Raw genomic sequence first — 19,321 nt, 5'->3', positions numbered from 1 at the left:
TCAGAGGGGAGATGCACTTAACAGGGTGAAAGTCCAGCCTTAGCGAAAGTTTTCTTTGACATTGTTGAACTTTCAGCAGCAAATTCAAGGACTAAATCTGATCCAATGAATTAATTCATGTCTGAGAGCAAAATTTTACTTTTTGGCTTTCTGGCTTTAAGAACCTTTTTCTCTTTTTATACTGGTAGAAATTAGCCATACTGTCTCAAATTATTCTTTCATTGGAAATTAAACCCCCTTTGATTGTGAACTGATTATTTCCATTGTTGTAGTTGCAGAATGGGGTTAGGGAGTGACAAAGAAACAAGGAAAAGCCCCCTTGTTACTGCTCAGAGACTTGACCGTGGGCCAAAACTGTCCTTTCTTTTGTCCTTTCTAACATCACCTGTGGAGTGGAATTCCCTCTGTAGGTGGTGCAGGGCATTCCTGAAGTGTGGGTGCCCAGCTCTCAGGATGGCAGCACAGGCACCCCCAGGGGATGATCTCAAAGGTCAGTGCACATTCACAGCTGAGCCTGCACTCTGCTTTTCTGGGACATGCCCCTTTTGATGGAGAGAAAGTTCTTGGAAGTTCACCTGAGGCAAAGCCTTCCTTACCCACCCAACAGAATGATTACCCAAATACTTCCTTACCCACTCAACAGAATGATTACGAGAAAATTCTTTGAACTAAAAGTTTTCTCTAGTGGATTTAAAACAGTGAAGAATTTGTTACTTAGTTGACAGAGGTTTTAAGATCTAAGAAAAATAAGTATTTTAAAAATTATGAAAAATACTTTGATGGTTGTTAACTTTCATATTTCACTGCATGGTGGCAGAGTGGAACAAAATATCTTCTATTTTGTTAGTGGCAGCTAGGCAGGCGAAGGCAGGAGAGAATAGTGAAATACTGGTGCAGAAAATATTACCAATAATTTTGTTTTAATATTGGCTAGAATGTGTCCCTTCCCCTGAAACCACTGTGAACCAGTTACCAGTTTTTAGATGGAACAGATCTGAAGCTTAATCTGGTTAGTATTGATTTCTTTTACAATTCTTTCTGCCTATTTTCAGATAGGCAAAAAAGACTAAGTACACTAAAGCTAATGCCCATACAAGGCATCACATCCTGTATTGTTACATTATGCCAGCGTAGCTAGGGAGCAGATAGCTTGTATGGCTGGTATTTCATACACTCTGCACGGGTGCAAGACACAAACTCAGGCAGCAGCCTCAGCTGCAGGAAGAAGCTAAGAAAGAGTCACTCCTGCTGAGCTCCCTGCCCTGCTCTGTGGCCAGCACAGGCTGGAGTGCTGTAAATTCAGAGTGGCTTAGACTGCTCACTCCTCCCTTGATGCCTTTCCCTCCACAGAAGTGGTATTTTGCTCCATAAACAGCTCTTACAAAATGCCAAAGGAACATTTTTCTAGCTCTCTGCCATACAAAGGCTCTGTATTCATACTCCAGATCTGTCATAACAGAATAAGAATCCTTCTCTCTTTTCATCCCCATGGCCTTAAAACTGCCAACCCAGATTAATATTGCAGTGTAGCAATGTTCCCAGGCCTCCTAGAATGCAGAAGACTTAGGAGTGCAGAGCTCAGGAGTCCTGCAAGTTAAATGTTTGTAAAGGAACCTTCTTTCTAAAAGGTGCAAAGCTCCATCTGATGGAATTTTGAACAGAAAATGACATATTCCAGCTACCTTTCAGAGCAACATAACTTCCTCAGTGAGCTATTACTGGTCAGTACTACATCACCGCTTTCATTATTGAATTATGCTTCAAAAATTCCAGTCTTTTTGAAATGAATATATGATGAGTTTTTGATGATTGGTCTGTGGGCAAACAGAATAGAGAAAACGGGGGCTGTAGTTTAGGCTGTTGACATCATCTGTGTTTCTTCAGCAGCCCAAGCTGGGTTATCACTTACTGTCTGTCCTTGCCTTGAACTAGGAGTTGTTCCAATATCATTGTCCAAATTATTAAAACTTAGTGAAAGATGCACATGCAGAGCTATTAAATTCAAGTGGTTCAAAGTCTGATTCTTACAAAGGTACATGTACTTCCCTTAGGGGGTTGTCTGTAAAAACATCATTACTAGTAGACAACATAGATGGAAAACAAATTATCCTCTGGGTTCCAGAACTCTTAGCATTCATTAGCTTATAAAGGTGAAAGATTGGATTTTAAGAGTGAATATCAACCATCTTAACTAAACTCCAAGAACATAGTATTTAAAACTATTAAAATGATACTATTTAGTCACGGACCTAAAAGCACAGAGTAAAAATGGTTAAGCAGAACTATCTTTATTTTCAGACTGAGAAATTCAAAGGTTTCATGACAGGCCCAGGGCTACCTGGGAAGCATGTCCTTTCAAAAAATTACCCAAAAAGATATCCAAATTTTAGTTTTACATTTCTTCTGGTGTTAGTCCTTTTTACAGCTGTGCTTAGATAAATGGGAACTAAATTATCACTTTAGGTTTTAAAAATAATCAAGCTAAGAAACAAATATGACTTAAAAGAGTGGTATGTATTAATCATGTGAGTGATAGCAATGAGGAACTGTGCTTTTCCTGTATCTTTTTCATTAAATTAAAAAATTCATGTTGTGATCAGCATTTTCAGGTCAAATTTAAATCTCTCTACCATAGAATCATAAAATTGTAGAATCATTAAGTTGGAAAGGACCTTTAAAATCATTGAGTCCAACTTTTAACCCATCCATAATACTCAAACTATGTAGCTTTGTTAGAAATTCCCAGAATACCAACATTTTATTAATTGCACAGGCAGGAAACAGTAAAGTTACTTGAAAGTGGCTGTTATGATTTTGTGACTGTACATAGATCTTGCAAAATGTTATTGGTAATATGCATCCTGTAGCCCACATAAACACTGCGAGAATAGCATGGTCATTGTTACGCTTTATAGCTGTTGTGGAAAATGTCTTAACCTGCATTCATGATGATAGTGCCCATCCTACTCCCATGCCTTTTTATACAGTTGTGGTAAGATTGTTATGAAATCCTTTTGTCAGTCATGTTCCAGCTAACTTACCTATGTATAGAATTTATATATTAAACCCCCCTAATTTATACTGTGTTTTAACAGTTTGCCTGAACTGTCTATGGTTTCTAAATTTTGTAATGTGAGTGTCAAATAAGAATAATAATTAAAAAAAAATACTTGTCTGTGTGGATTTTTTTCTTTGGTTTTATATGTAGGAAAGATTTCTACAGGATAGGCTGTGAAGAAACTCACATTGCTTTGAAAGAGATGTCCCATATATATGTGTAGGAAGAAACCTGTGGTTTCTGCTCTTTCTCATTTCCACTTAACTGTTTCTCTCTTTATCCTCACACATGCAGTTCAAGCATGTGCACTGCAAGGAAAGGAGACAGATTCACCATTCACATAACAAAGTATTTTCCCAAACAGGAGTTGTAGAATGGAAACTTCATAATAATAGGAGGAAAAAGCTGAGACTGGGTCTGAGTATTTTTAGTTTGTTTCTATAAAACTCTGTGGCACAACTAATGTTTAGATGCTTTCTTTTAATATTTGTTTTGCTGATGGCAATGCAAATAATAAACTGAGAGGTGCTACTGAAATGAGGGGCCCATTTCAGTAACAATGTACAGCAAGAGACATCGTTGGTTCAAGCAGCTTAAAATTCTTTTAAATAAAGAAGAAAGAGGCTTGGAGGTGAAACTTGTGTAGACAGAAGTGGTGGAGTTCCCTTGATGTCACATTTGGCACCTGCACCACGATGGTTCTGTGAGTAACTGCTGTTCAGCACAGCTGGTCCTGCCTGCTGTCACCAAGGGCGAACGCCTGGATGAGAGTGGTGGCACTGGCTCCAAAGCCTGCAGCAGTGGATGTGCAACCTCCTTCCTCAGCAGAGTTCTTACTCACAGTGCCAGAGCTCCTCTTGCCAAAAGGAACTGTTGAGTCATCTGGCTGAATTTCCTGTAAACTGTGGCTTATCCAGGCTTCCCCATGTGAAGCCCCTAATTCTCTATTAGGCTAAAACATTTCAATCCTCAGGAGGCCCAGCTGTGCCACAGAGAGTGAGAGAAGTCCAAGTTTCAACCACCCCTGTGAGCTTTTCAGTTAAAGGGAGTGGATCAGCTCAGCTCAGCCCAAGGAGAGCCCAGCTGGTCCCTGTATCACCAAAGTAAAACCCAGCCTGCCCTCTGGAGGGAACAATTCCTGCTCAGTGAAACCCAGCCTGCCCTCTGGAGGGAACAATTCCTGCTCAGTGAAACCCAGCCTGCCCTCTGGAGGGAACACTCCCTGCTCAGGGTGAGCTGTCAAGGTGTCCCCATTGCCCTCAGCTCAGGACATGCTCAGGGTAGCACAGCCCGTTCCAGTCTGCCACTGGCCACAGCTCAGGTATTACCTGGCCACAACTTCTCCCCAGTGCACATGGGAATGAACAAAGTGCCCACAATCACACAAAGTTTCTGGGTCACTGTCTTTCTAAGAAAAATTCTAATAACTCCTAAAGAAGGAAAATATGTCCCTAAGCCATAACCATACCTTGTTCTTCTTCATCTGGTGAGTATATTTGCATTTTTTCTATTCTACTGCATAATATTAAAATTTTTTTTTAAAAATCTATTTTAAAATTTTCCTTTATAAAAATAAACTCTTATGGAATGGAAATGCAACTATCAGTGGGTTCTCACTTTGCCTTTCTGCTGATCCACACATCCAAGCTCTTATTATCTCTTTGAATTTACATATGCCACAACAATCTGGGACACTGGCTCCCTTGATCAGTAGTTACAGTGATTTGTGAAATGAATAATATATTTGTGCCTGAAATGTACCTTAGAAATTCTCGTGGTGTTTTTTCTTTCCCCATTCAGTTCAGTCCCTTATAAAAAGACAGTATTGTCATTACTCTGTCCCTGAGCTCCCAAGCAATGATAGAGCTGCTCCCACACAGTTGGGGGAACCTAAGAAAATCTCTCTCTCAATGTAAAAATCAAACCATGGAATGTAGAAATCCATAAACAACTAAAGGCAAAGAACAAATCCTAATCAGCCACCCCCTGAGACCAGAGGGAGGAAAAACAAAACCAATACATCTGTAATTAAAAGAAAGCAAGCACAGCACTGGAAGTACTGAAAGTCAGGAACTTTTGGCTCTGCCTCTGAGTTTTTCTGAGGCTTTGGGGAAGGCAGACAACCTTTGCTTTAAATTTTGTATCCAAACAATGAGAAAACTCGATAAGATCTATATCTCCTGAAGAGCTGCTGTGAGGATGGATCACCTCCTGTGGCAAGACATTTGAAAGAGGAACCTTACAAAATTGCATTTTGAAGCAAATGGTTTGAATGTATCTTTTCATACACTCACAAATGTGTCCCAGCAGCACAGTAACACTGAATTGTCATGTACTCTGCTGTACAGAGCAATCTAAAACATAGTTGCATTGTGTGCTGCTCACTCCACAAGCTGCGCACACATTTGGCATTGCAAGTCTAATTAAAGAAGGATATCTCTCACATAAACAAAAGTCAATACCATAAGGGCTGACAGCAGAAGTGGCTGTAACTGCACTCAAATTAATTTCCTGAGCTTTGTGAAGACTGAATTTCTCTAGTTTGATTCTTCACTGTTCTTCACCTCATCCCTGACTTAAAAATGGCCATTTCTAGAGGGACTGTCACTTTGTGCTTCCTAGCCTGGTCACGGGCAGCAAATTTCTCTTGACTTTATCCTTCTCTGAGACCCCACCTAAATTCCAGCTGACATTGCTCCACTGCTGTGTCTCCACTGCCACCTCCTGAACAGGAAGGAAAATTAACTTCTTCTAATCCTGCTTTTCTTTTGAAGGTCTGCAGAGGTGGTTTTGAAAGTGCTTTGTTCAGCATACAGAGCAGGAGCAGAAACTGCTTTGCAATCTGTGTAGAGAGGCTACGTTCTATAAATCCACTGTAAGGATTTTACTTCAGAGGGAAATTTCTTTATGTATGTTTGATATGAAGGTGGTTTAACGTTTATACACTGCTTTTCTTCTTCAAAAAGGTCCAATTATTCACTTCTGATAGGTTTATTCTTCTTTCAACTGTCAGCTGAAAGCCTCTGACTGAAATCAGTAAAATTTTACAGCTCCCATTCATTCTGTTTTCAGAATGCACAATAGTTATTTCTACCTTTTCTATTCCAGGCTGAAGACCCTTATTCCTAACAGGAGAGAACCAAAATATCCTAGATCCAAAATTTTCCTGCTTCCAAAGGAAGTCAGTTCTGAGAGTCTTCTGCATTCATTTCCTTTTTTCCCACTAAATGTGATTTCCCAAAATTGAACTGCTACACCCTGTTAGAGGCCCTGTCATCCATATATAAGGGAAGATGAAATTAGCAAAGGTAAAACCCAGTAAAAACTTAGAAGAGGCAGCAAGGCAAGAAAGGCAGATCCTGTCAAATCCCATCTTCTCTGCCCTGCCAGGAATACCAGCCACTGGTTTGTCATCAGCCTTCCAGCAAGAACTTTCCATAAAATCCAGATGATCTTAGTAGACACACCTCTTGGATTAAGAAATTAGAGAAAAATTGTAATTATGTGATACTGTTGGCTAATGTCAGGTACATGGATATTTTCTGCCCCTTCACAGGTGCATATTCACTCCCTGTAAATTTAATTTCATGCTTCTATCTTTTTTCAGCTGCTTGCAGTCTGAGAGAATTCCTCAAACAATATCAGTGGATCTTGGGAAAACTCTTAATACTTGGCAGATATTACTAGTTTTTTATAAATAATAACCAATCATTTAGGTGCAAAATGACAAACAGTGAAGCAATGGCACCAAAGCCATATTTGGCATTAACAGATTTGGTATACAACATGAATTATGAGGTTAAAAGATTTTTAAAAATACAGAGGGCAATAACAGGTGTCAGTGCTCTGAATCTTAGTTTCTCTTGTTAAAAAAAAAAGAAAGAAACAAGAAAAAAACCCAAGAAGAGGAACAGGATTTCCACTCTAGTGCAAACCAGCTTTAAATTGTTATCTTACTCTTGTTGGCAAATGAATTCAAATGACAATTTTAAAACCACAAATGCTCTTATTTTAGAACAATTTACTAATGTTATTTGGGACTAACATTAAAAGGACAACAGCACTCATTAAATTCTAAGTAAATTATACTTTAGCTATTCTGGATTTTGCTTCAGCTGCAAAACCTTGCTGTATTAGAGGTAACACTTGCTAAAATTATTCTGGGAAAGTGCCAATAAATCCAGGAATTTTTCAATTTACCCATTAACCTTCAGAGATTGCTATTTTCCCCAGACTGCTATATTCCTCCAAGTAGGAAAGAAAAAAAATCCCAAGCCACCATACGTAGAATTTTCAGTTCACCTCAACATTGCTATTTTCCCCAATGGTGAGCTCCTAAATCTGAAGCTTGCCTTTCAGTTCGACTTTTCCCTATTTTGGGGTGTGCTTTTCTTTACTTTGCAACAATCTCTTTGGGTTTATTGCATTGTGCCTGGCTGAGGGCAGGAGGGGTTGGTGATGCCGAGTTTCCCGGTGCAGTCCAGCACTAACCCCGCGCTCCCTCAGGCCCGGGACGCGGGGTTTGACCTGCCGGGCCGTGACTCAGCGGGATCCGCCATCCCACATCCCACACGGGCTCCGCACTGAGTCACGGCCGAGGGGACACCGCCGGCCCGCAGGCTGCAGCACATAAAATATTTTATTGGGTTTTTACACAGAAACGGCCCCCACAGAGAACTGTGAGCCTGAAGCCAGGCCTAACTGCGGGATCATCAAACTGCTTAAACGCTGCGTTTAGCGAGTTCATTAGAAGGAATTATTTGGCGGTTGGGGCTAATTGGTGATTTCTGCACTACTACACGCGTTTGATGAGGACAGGAGATCTGGAGTTGCCTCTGAACTCGCCCTCCATGCTTGAACTCCTCCATGAGGGTGGCTTACAAAGCCGTGACAAGCCGTGATTTGGGCAAAGATGGCCAGCATGTGGGACGGGGTGGCACAGGACAGCAGGAACACCGCCCCGCGCCCCTCACAGCTGCCGCCATGGCGGTGGCACCGCCTCAGGGCGGGGCGTGGGGGCGGAGCCGCTCCTGGGTCTCCCGCCCTGCCAGCCCTTACGCCGTGCGTCTGACGTCAGAGCGCACACACGCCGCGAGAACGAGGGAGAAGGAGGAAGCAGCTTCTCCGCGCTCGCAGCCGCCATTTTGTCTGTGCGCGCAGGGCGGACACGGAGCTCGCTCGCTTTCTGTTCCAGTTGTAAGTGGTGAGGGCTGCCCTTCTTCGTTCTCTTTTCACCTTCGTTTCTTTCCTCTGTCCTTTCTGTTTCCGGGGGGGGCTAAGCAGCGGGGAAAACGGAGGAGAGGCACGGTGGGGGGTGGGGTGGGAGAGCTGCTTGCGTTGTCTCCGCGGCGCGGGGCGCATCAGGCGCTACTTCAGGAGGGTTGAGGTGGGAGGAGGATTCTCGGCACAGCAGCTCTGCCGGGGTCTCTGCGGAGGTGCAGAGGGCTGGGGCGGGTGGAGCTGGCCTCTCCCGGCCCGGCCGTGCCTGGCGCCCGCCCAGGTGGCGGCGGGGACCGGCCCTTCCTCCCCCGCCGGCCCCGGAGACCTCCCGGGGAAGGTGGCCTGGAAACGGGCTCGGCGCCCTGGCTTGGGGCGGCGGGTGTCCCCTCCAGGATCTGCTGTGCCGGACTTTGGCCATCCCGAAGGAAAAAGCCTTTGACCTCCTCCGCCTGCCAAGATTTTGAGGAGAGGCATTTAGAAAGTGCTGTGTAGGCAGCTTACCTTACCGCGGGGCTTTCGTGGCCCTGATGTGCATGGGTCTGTTCGAAAGGGGAATGGCTCCTGCCTGAGCAGCCTTATGGCAAAATGTGGGAGTGAAAACTGCCTGTGATATGGATTAGTTCCACATGCTACAGGAATGCATATGTTCATGGCAGCTGTCAGTATTACATAAGTGAAGTTCTTCGACGCATAAAATCATATAGAGCACCGTAGTTAAAAAATTTTAAGGTGGCTTCTAGCGTAAAATGGACTCAGAGCGATTCTGGCAATTTCCTCCTCATTTAAGTGTACTTGGGTCCTTTAGGGACAAAATTTGTTATTTTTGTCTTAATTTCACTAAAGCTATGTGCATTTGATTGTAGTTAAGCAGCAGTTAGTCTTCAAGCATTTTCTCCAGCTTCCTGTGTCAAATATCCATCCCTGCCCCCAAGCCCGGCTCTGCAGGACGATTTAATGGTGATTTTATTTAGATAGTTGTTAATTACAGAGCTTTTGTGCAGCCTGCCTTCCTCCAAGTAGGGAAAGAAAAATCCCAAGCAACCATAAGTAGAATTTTCAGTTCATCCGTAACTGAGTTTATCTGTTTAGAGCTCTGCACCTCAAGAGTAACTGAAACCTGAGTGTGCTTCAGAACCTGAATTATGTAAGGTGAAAATACAGGAAAATAGCTTTGGAGCTGTGTAAGAAGAGAGGAAATTAAAGCACGTGAATGAAAACACCAAGTCGGTTTAAATTTTTCAGGTGGTTTTGTTAGTCATTTGCTACATTAGTATTTTTTGTTTTTATTAGAAACTCACAAGTGAGTAAGATTTTTGTGAATCATGCCGCACCTAAAATGTGTACAAGGCACTTGTTTTGCACAGTTTGTTAATATGTTTTTGATTTTTAAAAACATTGTTGCAGATGTCTGTCGTTTTATGGTTTTTGTTTTTTTTTTTTTTTTTTTTTTTTTTTTTATTACCAGCTTTTCACGGATCTTCTGAAAGTATCAAAAAAACCTTTTTTTCAGAATTGGCCCGTCATTTGCATGTTCTAGGAGTTTCCAACTTAATGCCTTCTCTTTGTATAGAGGCATTGTTCTCTGTAAATTTACACAGATTTGCACAATTTACACATGATTTACAGTCATGATTTTTCTACTCTGTTGCTGCTATTGTCTCTAAACTACTGTTCTCACTGTCACTGCTTACTGCATAAACTTTTTATTATCTTCTATGAATTCATTCTTTGGACTATACTGGAATAGATATAGAAGGTTATTCTTACTTTCAAAAAACTCCTGCTGCAGATGAGTAAAAAAAAATAACAGTTGGTTTTGTTACATTCTTTAATTCTACAGCCATGTTTTACTTTGCCTTTTTTTTTTTTCAGTTGTGCATGTACCTGTTTGAACAAAGAATTCCTGCACCTAACATCCAGCAACAGAAGCTGGTGGGTTTTGTCTTTGGCAAATCAGCTGAACTGTAGAACACCCACAGTCCTGCATGCTAATAGGGTGCAAAAGTTGTGACTTGGCTCCAGGTGCTCCAAAGTTGTGTTAATCCATCAGAGTTCACAGTGGTTGATGCTAAAAGTGACTGTGTCCTGGTGTTCTGTAAATAGTTAAGTGAGAGAAGTTTTTAGACTGATTCTTGATTTTCTGTAGTAACTTTACAATTCAATAGGAAGACCTAAATCCAGGTTTTCTTGTTAGAGGATGTTTGGAGAGGAAGGTTTCTTCCTACAGGAGGCTCTTTAAGGATACTATTGTGCTTAGTCACTTGAGAGTTCATTTAAAACAGGCTTTAATGACATGTTTGAAGCTATTAAATGAGGATGAGTTGGCCTATTTAATCTTGATTTGTGTTTCATAACAGTGTTAGTGTTGGGATGAGGGAGCTGGGTCTGCTCGCCAAACCGAAATAATGGGGGGAGGGAGCTGAGGACAAATGGGCCTTTTTAGTTCTGTCATACTTGATCAAACTGCCATTGTTAACTTGTACCTACATGTGCGTTTGTTGATTTTTTAAAATGATTTTTATTGTATTTTGCAGTGGGAGATGAGGCATTCAAAGCAGTCTCATTGTCCTGAGTGGGACGACAGGAGGAGCTGGGATCAGAGGAAGCACAGCAGCAGCCGCAAGCGCAGAAAGAGGTCCCACAGCAGTGGCCAGGAGAGCAAGCACTATAAACCCAGTCGGGTTTCAGAAAGGTATAACACTCTGAACTGAGTAGTGCAAATGTTTCTTACCATGTCTAAATAAATGTGTTTTCAGGGTAGGAGTTTTTGAATGTCCAGAGTTGTCAGTTCCTTATGGTTTGGCTCACTTAAGCCTGATAGGTAGTTGTTAACACAGCACCTGAACCATTAAATAGAAATTGTTGGATAAAAGCAAGTAAATGTTACTAGTTTGTCTCAGATGTGTCAGTTAAATATTGGTATTGAATACAATCAGTATTAAATTTCAAGTGAAAAGGATGCCTTTTAATTTAATGTGAACAAAAGGAGGAGAAGGTTTGTTTAATCGTTTAATACAGTGGTAAGTATGAATCTCTCTTACTAATGTGCAAGTGATTTGTGTTTTCTCCCACACTGCTTTCACTGGAAAGATGTATTTTCTGTTTTGTCTTGGTTTTTTTCCCTTGAAAAGATCCAATGGAATTCTTTTTAAAGCTCATACTCATGCTTATTAAAATGCTGGAAGGAGTAGGCGTACAGCAGTCAGGGAACTCTGTGCCTCAGCAGCTTTCTTAATGGTCTGTTTTCTGTGCAAAAGATCCTCGTTCCAGATCCTCTGAGGTTTTAATGTTGGTTGCAGAGCACTTAGAACGATGCTACTTCTCTCAGTCTCTAGGTTTTATTTAAACCTGGAGCTTTGAAAGCATAGAAGGGATGATTTCTGTATTGAAGGTGGTTTGTCATGTGACTTTTAAGGTTGTAATGAAGTTGAAGTAAATTTTAGGAAGTGTTTCTCCTTTTTAAGTCTGAGTTTCTTACTATGCAAACTGTGGTCAGATTGTACATTGTTCATGTGGATGGCTGCCATGTATTTGAGACTGACAATGTTTAAATTCCGAATAAAGTAACATCAAAAGCTCCACCATTTTTGGGGAGGGAGTCAATTAAAAAACATTTGTGCTGTAAAGACAGATACTGTGTAACTCAGTTCAGGTCACTTATCTTGTTGGAACCTCAAGTTTTTGAAGTGGAGAACATTCACTTAAAATATATTTTCAGTCATTATTTGGACGATAGAGCCATAAATGAAAGAGACCATCATGACCGGAGATATGTTGAGGAATACAGAAATGACTTCTGTGAAGTGTATGACCACAGGCATTATCACAGAGACTATGAAAAGAGTCACCATCATCACTATAGCAAATCCTCTGGTCGGAGCAGGAAAAGTAGTCATAAAAGGAAGCATAAGAGACATCATTGCTCCAGTCACCAATCGCATTCGGTATGAGTAATTTTTAACTTTATTATTCATGAATTAGTGGTAATAGACTTCTTAAATGAGTGCTAGAGCTGCAATTCCTGATCCACGGTACTTTAAGGAATACGTTATTGAAAAAGGATTTGTATTTATTTGAGTCTGTTTGTGGAGCATGTGAATATGTTGTTAGTTGAGATTCTTGGATCGTTGTTGGGTGGGGGGTGGGATCATCATACTAGCTGTACACTGGGAATGTAGGTGGTTGGTAGTCAAAATCACTGGGGTTGATCTGAAAAATGTTATCTTGAAATTGAAGACAGGCAGCTGTCCTCTTTTAAAGTACAGTTGTCACTTAGCTCTGCAGCATAGTGAACTCTGTTTTTTTCAGGTAGATTGTGAGATGCTATCCACCCTATTGCTAAAAGCAATTGAGATGACATGCCTTTTTAACATGAATTGAAAGTATGAACGTGCATGTCTGGTAAAAGGCTTTGAACAATTTTACACCTAATTCCAGAAAGCTTTGATAAGCCCTGTGCCCAGCTAATGGCACCTAATGTTTTATGAGATGGGATAAGTTTGCTGCTTGCCTTCTTTGAAGGTGCACTCTCTGAATTTCTCATGATTGTCATGATGCCCACTGATGCATCTACAGTTCCAGGTGTTTTATACCACTTTTCTGCAGTAGAACAGCAAGGTGTATTAGATAATAAAATGCAAATTAAGGACTTCAGAGTAATTTTTCTCCCCTCTCTAAACATGAGGGAAGTAAAATTGTTTACATGAGTGGATGTTTTAAGAATAGAAACATTTCACCTGACTGAGAGCTTAGGTATGTACATAAATACTGGTTTCTGCTATTTGCTAGCCAAGAATTAGAAATAGCAGTGTTGCAGTCTTAATCTGTCTTCAATTAGGCCACTGTTTGAGAGACAAAATTGTGTTGTTTTTTTTTTCTGTTGCTTGTATCACTTTAAGTATTTATCTGAAAATCTGTTCCTTGCCATGTTTTTCTTCTGTAACATAAACTGTGCCCTGTGAATTTCTGGGGACTGAATTTGAAATTGCTCCTGCCAACTGTTCGTGGCCTGGTGTGTAACTGAATGCCTGAATATCTCCCCGCTGAATGAATTGCGTATTCTGCCCTGAATTCACTCTGATATATTGATTGGCTGGACGATCTTGGTGCCGTTCCCAGAAGAGTCACCGAAGGAAAAGATCCAGGAGTGTAGAGGATGATGAGGAGGGTCACCTGATCTGTGAAAGTGGAGACGTTCTAAGAGCAAGATGTATAGAACATTTTTCAACACTTTTAAAAAACTTTTCAGAAAAAAATCTGTTTAGAATAGTATGTCAGAGGAGGGGGGCTAAAGAAATCTCATTGCTCTTTTTGTTCTGTTTTTTTTTGTGCTTTTTTGTTTTTTTGCATATCTTCTTTTCTGTAGAATTTAAATACTGTGTTCAAAAAGTTCCAATTAGTAAATGAACTTGAGATTAGAACAAGAGATAGTTTTTTGGCTAACTGTTTTCATGACTCCTGTCCAATAAAATAATGCATTTTGATGCTGAAATTTAAAGTAATTATGCTTTTGTAATGGCACATTTTAAAATCTACATTAATATGTTCATTCTCCTTTAAGTAGTTGTATAATTCTAACTTATCTTTGTTCTTTTTAGATGAAATTGTTGCGACTTTAGGAGAAGGAGCTTTTGGAAAAGTAGTGGAGTGCATAGATCATGATATGTAAGTGTTGGGTTATCTTTATCAGTGGATCTCATGATAAAATATACTTAGATCAGAAATTAAAGCTCGAGGATGTTTTATTTAAGAGAAGGTTGCAGCCCAAATGCCCTTTTTAATGATTGAGAACTCTGTTTCATTTTTCTGTTTCTATTAAGTACTGCTGCTGTAACTGGAGAAGGTGAGAGCAGCTGAAGAGTGCAGAACTAGTTTGGGAGACTTTTAAAGGTGGTACAGTGACATACTGAGAAAGTACTTTTGGCTCTTAGTGGAAGCAGTTTCTGGAAAGCAGTTGCTTGGAATTGCTTGAGCTGTAAATTGCTATCCTCAGTTTTCATAATCAAAATTATCCTTTAAAGTTTTTTTAATCAACAGTAACCTAGTATGGAGTGCTTTTTAAATTAAATTATTGCTTCCATGTGGGGGACATGTCTGGTGAAAGAGAAGAAACTGAACTGTATTTCCATTAATTCTGTATGTTCTAGCAGTTGTTAGAACTCAGACTATTTTAACTGTATGTTTTATATCAGCAGTTCTATGACATGGTTTTAGTACTTTTTCCTCTACCTTTGGTTTGTTTGTTCATTCTGTCATTTCATAAGTGAAGTCTGTTCTGGAGTTTGAGGTCATGTTGTGAGGGCAGAGAGTGTTCTGAAGTTGTTAGAATTCAAAGAGCTCTGCAGAGACAAAAGTTGTCTAAGAGCAAATGGGACAGAAGGAGCTGTGTCTGTGTTCCATTCAAGTAACAGCCTTACAGTCTGAATGCATGCAGGCATTCAGTGCAGGGCAGTTTTCACTGGTATAAACTGCTCATAACCCAAACTTCAGAAATTACTCAATTCCCCTGATTCCATAAGAACTCTGGAAAAGAGCCAGCACAAGTTGAGCAAGTTGCAGGGAAAAAAACCATCAAATTTGTGTTGTATTTTTGTTCAAATGAAAACTTAGTTAATTCTTTAATCATTCTGCTGGCAGATTCCTAATGTTTATTCTGCTTCAGATGAGATGATAACACTGAGAAGTCATTAATAAAGCATGTACTATAAGTATTTGAGAAAGGAAAGATCAGGATTACTTATTTTTTTATAAAACCTGTCCTGGTTGAGTGCAGCATGCTTAAATCAAATTCCACTAATCCAACTCATAATTCTCCATGACCTTTAATCTTCCTGTGTTTCTTTTATTAAAATCAAGCTGCTTTGGGGTTGTGGGTATTTAAGAATAATTGATTCAGTTTGCTATGCTTTCCTTTCTTTCCAAGGAGAGGAATGCATGTAGCAGTTAAAATAGTGAAAAATGTTGGTCGGTACCGGGAGGCAGCCCGTTCAGAAATACAGGTGTTGGAACACTTGAACAACATGGATCCAAGCAGCAACTTGTAAGTATGAGATTTGAGTAGTCAGCATACCAAGGATTTGAGGAAGGTGATTTATTCAATAGTTTTTCATTTGTTCTTTTTTCTCCTTTAAGCCGCTGTGTCCAGATGCTGGAGTGGTTTGATCACCATGGCCATGTCTGCATTGTTTTTGAGCTCCTGGGGCTCAGTACTTATGACTTTATTAAGGAAAACAGCTTTCTGCCATTTCATATTAATGACATTAGAAACATGGCCTATCAAATTTGCCAGTCTATCAACTGTAAGTAAATTTCAATACTCCTTTCAAATATATGGGTGTGTTTTGGTTTCTACTTTAGGAATTTAATCTGTAAATTATGGAATACTGTTCTCTTTTTTCTTGTAGTTCTACACCATAATAAACTAACTCACACAGATTTAAAACCTGAAAATATCTTGTTTGTGGAGTCTGATTACATAGTGAAGTACAATGCCAAAATGGTAAGTTTGTTCTTTGTTTCTCCCAACTTGAGTTGCACTACTTCTGTCTTCATTGAAACTTCTCTTAAAAAAAAAAGAGATAACAAGTAACTTAAGGTTAACAAAAGAGGAAAAGAACTCTTGTTACTGTGAATGGTCTTTACTCAGCTGTTTTGGGTATTGAGATTAAATCACTTTGTTATTCGCTCTTCTTTCTTGGAGCATTGAGCTGCACAGGAATTAAAGTATTTGGAGGAAGTGTTTTGTTACACATTTTATGCTAGCTGGTACTTTGAAGATGATGTGATAATGCCTTTTGCCTAAGCATGCTTTTGAAAAGTATTAACAGCACCTTGGTTTCTTGCAGAAACGAGATGAACGCACTTTAAAAAACACAGACATCAAGGTTGTTGATTTTGGAAGTGCGACTTTTGATGATGAGCATCACAGCACATTAGTGTCTACACGACATTATAGAGCTCCTGAGGTTATTTTAGGTCAGTAAAGACTCTTAAACCTTCTGAAAGTTCTTTGCAGTTCATTCAGATGTCTTTACTTCATAAACCAAAGTAGTTGTTCATGGTTCTGGTAATCAGTCATCTCTCAGGTGGTGGGGGTAAAATTACTGAGAGTAAACAGTAAAAGAAATACTCTAAAACCAGAAATATGCAGCAGGGCTTGAGGGGGGCATGGGGAATGAGTTGGGCATCAGTGAATGTGTGGAAACTGGACGTGTGCTTTGTGGGATATGCATTTTGAGAATATACTAAAAAGTAAAACAAACTTTGCCTTTTTTGCAGCACTGGGATGGTCTCAGCCATGTGATGTGTGGAGTATTGGTTGTATTCTGATTGAATATTACCTGGGATTTACAGTGTTTCAGGTAAGCTTAAATAGAATGTGTTTCTTACTGACTACTGATTTTAATCTTTTAATGACATGCACTTAACTGAGTAAAAGGCAGAATCCCCCCCTCCCTCCCCCATGGGCTTTTAAGGATTATATAGATGAGATTGAAAAATCAGCATCCATACAGGAAAATGTTACATCTTTGATATCTCCTTCAGAGTATCTAAGATGATCTTTTCTGGCATTTTGAGTGAAGAAGACTGACATGTTACTGCTGCAATTAAAAGTAAAGAAAACACTTTGACAATACTTGGTTTATGAACTGTTGGTCAAAGGTCATCCTCACTGTGGAAAGTGTTATATAATCTACATTGCATAATCTGTTTTTAATAATTGCAAGTGGCAAAGTTTAAAGATATTGTGACAGTGCTCTGGCAAAAACTTGTTTGCAATTTGATTGTTGTTACCAAGTGGCTCAGAGGAGAAAAATGTGCTAAGTGCTTTCATTGCTTTTTCCACATAGACTCATGATAGTAAAGAACACCTGGCAATGATGGAAAGAATACTGGGGCCTCTGCCCACTCACATGATCAAGAAATCCAGGTATGTTCATTGTAGAAGTGGTAAGTTCCCTAATATTTTCTCTTACAAGAGAAATTGCAAAGTAAGCTATGAGTTCTTGCAGATGAACAGAGATTCATAGGCAACCTTAATTATTTGACAGTAGTCCTCTTTTCTGATTTTAGTATGAATTGTCAGCCTCTTGAACTGTAACTTGAGTATGGATATTTCTAACTCTTTAAAGCAAAATTTGGTATGGTCACCACAACAGTATGAGACATAATTTTTTCTTTGAACTCTCAGAATGAAGAACATGTTGTCATCACAATAATTAGTGCGAGGAAGAAGAGGGTCCTTGCTTGCTAATACAGCTGACATCCTCTTCTTCTGCCCCTCCCTATCCCTCAGACATGTGCTTCAGTGATCTTTCTCTCTTCCTCAAAGATAACTCCATGCAGCAGGAGTTTCTCACTCCCAGGGCAAGGAGAAGAAGCCAGCACAGGCTTCTCCCCTGAGCCCTCTAGGTCCAAAGTTTAGAGGTCCTGGGAGTTGATGGTCTGTTTTGTTTCTTACATAAGCTGTCCTCTTGCCAGCTCATGTAGATAATTCTGTAACTCATGTTAAAGTAGAATTCCAGTAACTCTGGATTGGATAATATATATGTTTCTTATGGTTGTCCAGTTGATTATAGTGCATTTTGAAAACCAGGAAAAAGCTTGGAAAGCAGCAATTGCAATAGATTCAAGTAATTAAAAAAACAGCTACTGTATTCTAATTATTGTAGCAGCAATAATAAAAGCCCAGCAGATCTCTGTGAATAAATGCACACTAAAAAAATGTTAGCTCCCAGATGCAGAGATACATGCAGGAGCACTTAATGGTGTTTTAAAGCTTCTTGGAAAAGCATCTGCTTGCTGTGTGCACTGACACCAACTTGCTGTTACTCCCCTTGCCCTGCAGAAAACATTATTTTCACCATGACCAGTTGGACTGGGACGAGCACAGCTCTGCGGGCCGCTACGTCAGGAGACGCTGTAAGCCTCTGAAGGTAGGAGACAGCATTTTTATTGCTCTGCTAGACTGCAATTGGGAAAGCTCTCTCTAAAATACCTCCTGCTTTTTTCTTTCAGGAATTCATGCATTGCCAAGACACAGATCATCAAAGTCTGTTTGACCTTGTTCGCAGAATGCTGGAATATGACCCAGCCAAAAGAATTACTCTTGATGAAGCCTTGCAGCATCCTTTTTTTGATCCATTAAATAAATAAATTCAAAGATCTTCTATGCTTCTTCAAGGAGATTTCCTAGACTGTGTCAGTCAGTCAGCAGAGGTTGCATGAAACTTTTGTAAGCTTTAAATTATTTTGTACAGTTAAGTCTGTAAATAATTACATATGTTTTGTATAACTGTTATGTTTACCTTGTTGAGCAGTTGTAGTCTTATGAGTATCAAAGTGAAAAATAAAAGTAATTTTCATTTTTGAAAGCCCGTGCCACTCTCCTTTTACAGATGATGCTAGTGGACCCTCTGGCTGTAGGTGAGGAGTCTGAGGTAGCTGAAGGAGTTCTGGAAACTTTCCCTAAAACTTCCCTTTTGTCAGTCTTGATGAAAAGGTCCACCCAGTTATGCTGTATGTAACAGTTCGATGGTGTGTTGAAACACGGTTGGAAACAGTGTATATCCTAACTAGGATGGCTTTTGTGGGTCACCTTTTTCCCAGATTTTCTGTTGCATGCATTGCTCCCCTGACAGCTAATTAACTCTTGGAAACTTATCTGAAGCCTTCAGTTCCAACTATTCATAGCTAATCTTTTTAGTTAAGATCCATAAAGTAACATTTCCTGTTTTCAGTATTGTTCCTAGTCATTAAAGATGAACATTTTCATAATAAGTTTTTAGACTGTCCTACTGCAGAGAAATAGGGCATGCCGCAGAATTGTGGCGTATTTCAGCTCTTGCAGTAGTGAGATCATTCTGAGGTCTTCAACGTGTATTTCTTTGGAGCTTTTTTTTGTACTTATGGTAAATTAAGCGACCTTGGAAACTGAGAAGTGCTGGCATTGAGACTGTACAGGATGCAGGTGCCCAGGTTCTCAATTGTGGTTCCTGAACTCTGGTACTGAGTTGAGAAGAAAATGGTGCAACTTTCCAAGAC

General features: G+C 40.0%; 1 protein-coding gene across 4 annotated transcripts; it reads left to right on the top strand.

Moving 5' to 3' along the window:
• The first annotated feature begins 8,141 nt into the window (after positions 1 to 8,141).
• Positions 8,142 to 18,651, top strand: CLK4 (CDC like kinase 4). 4 transcript variants are annotated; one of them, XM_036391557.1, is made up of 14 exons: positions 8,142 to 8,261; positions 10,151 to 10,210; positions 10,813 to 10,970; positions 11,997 to 12,222; positions 13,397 to 13,487; positions 13,876 to 13,942; positions 15,201 to 15,317; positions 15,410 to 15,576; positions 15,682 to 15,776; positions 16,123 to 16,252; positions 16,556 to 16,638; positions 17,128 to 17,207; positions 18,126 to 18,213; positions 18,296 to 18,651. In XM_036391557.1, the coding sequence occupies exons 2-14, from the start codon at positions 10,157 to 10,159 to the stop codon at positions 18,431 to 18,433; spliced, it is 1,494 nt and encodes a 497-aa protein (XP_036247450.1). In that variant the 5' UTR covers positions 8,142 to 8,261; positions 10,151 to 10,156; the 3' UTR covers positions 18,434 to 18,651. The 4 variants fall into 4 exon arrangements, with proteins under 4 accessions (XP_036247450.1, XP_036247452.1, XP_036247453.1 ...); XM_036391559.1 differs by having other exon boundaries at positions 8,145 to 8,254; XM_036391560.1 differs by lacking the exon at positions 10,151 to 10,210 and having other exon boundaries at positions 8,145 to 8,261.
• The last annotated feature ends 670 nt before the right edge of the window (positions 18,652 to 19,321 follow it).

This window comes from Molothrus ater, chromosome 15, assembly GCF_012460135.2.
Source record: "Molothrus ater isolate BHLD 08-10-18 breed brown headed cowbird chromosome 15, BPBGC_Mater_1.1, whole genome shotgun sequence".
NCBI lineage: Eukaryota > Metazoa > Chordata > Aves > Passeriformes > Icteridae > Molothrus > Molothrus ater.
This window is presented reverse-complemented; position numbering and strand designations above follow the sequence as displayed.

What these genes read in the sequence shown, in the direction of transcription:
- CLK4 (XM_036391557.1), top strand. Translation starts at nt 10,157, where the DNA reads ATGTACCTGTTTGAACAAAGAATTCCTGCACCTAACATCCAGCAACAG. An exon ending in ATGGATCCAAGCAGCAACTT is followed by an intron (nt 15,318 to 15,409) that starts GTAAGTATGAGA and finishes TTCTCCTTTAAG; the next exon opens with CCGCTGTGTCCAGATGCTGG. An exon ending in AATTTGCCAGTCTATCAACT is followed by an intron (nt 15,577 to 15,681) that starts GTAAGTAAATTT and finishes TTTTTCTTGTAG; the next exon opens with TTCTACACCATAATAAACTA.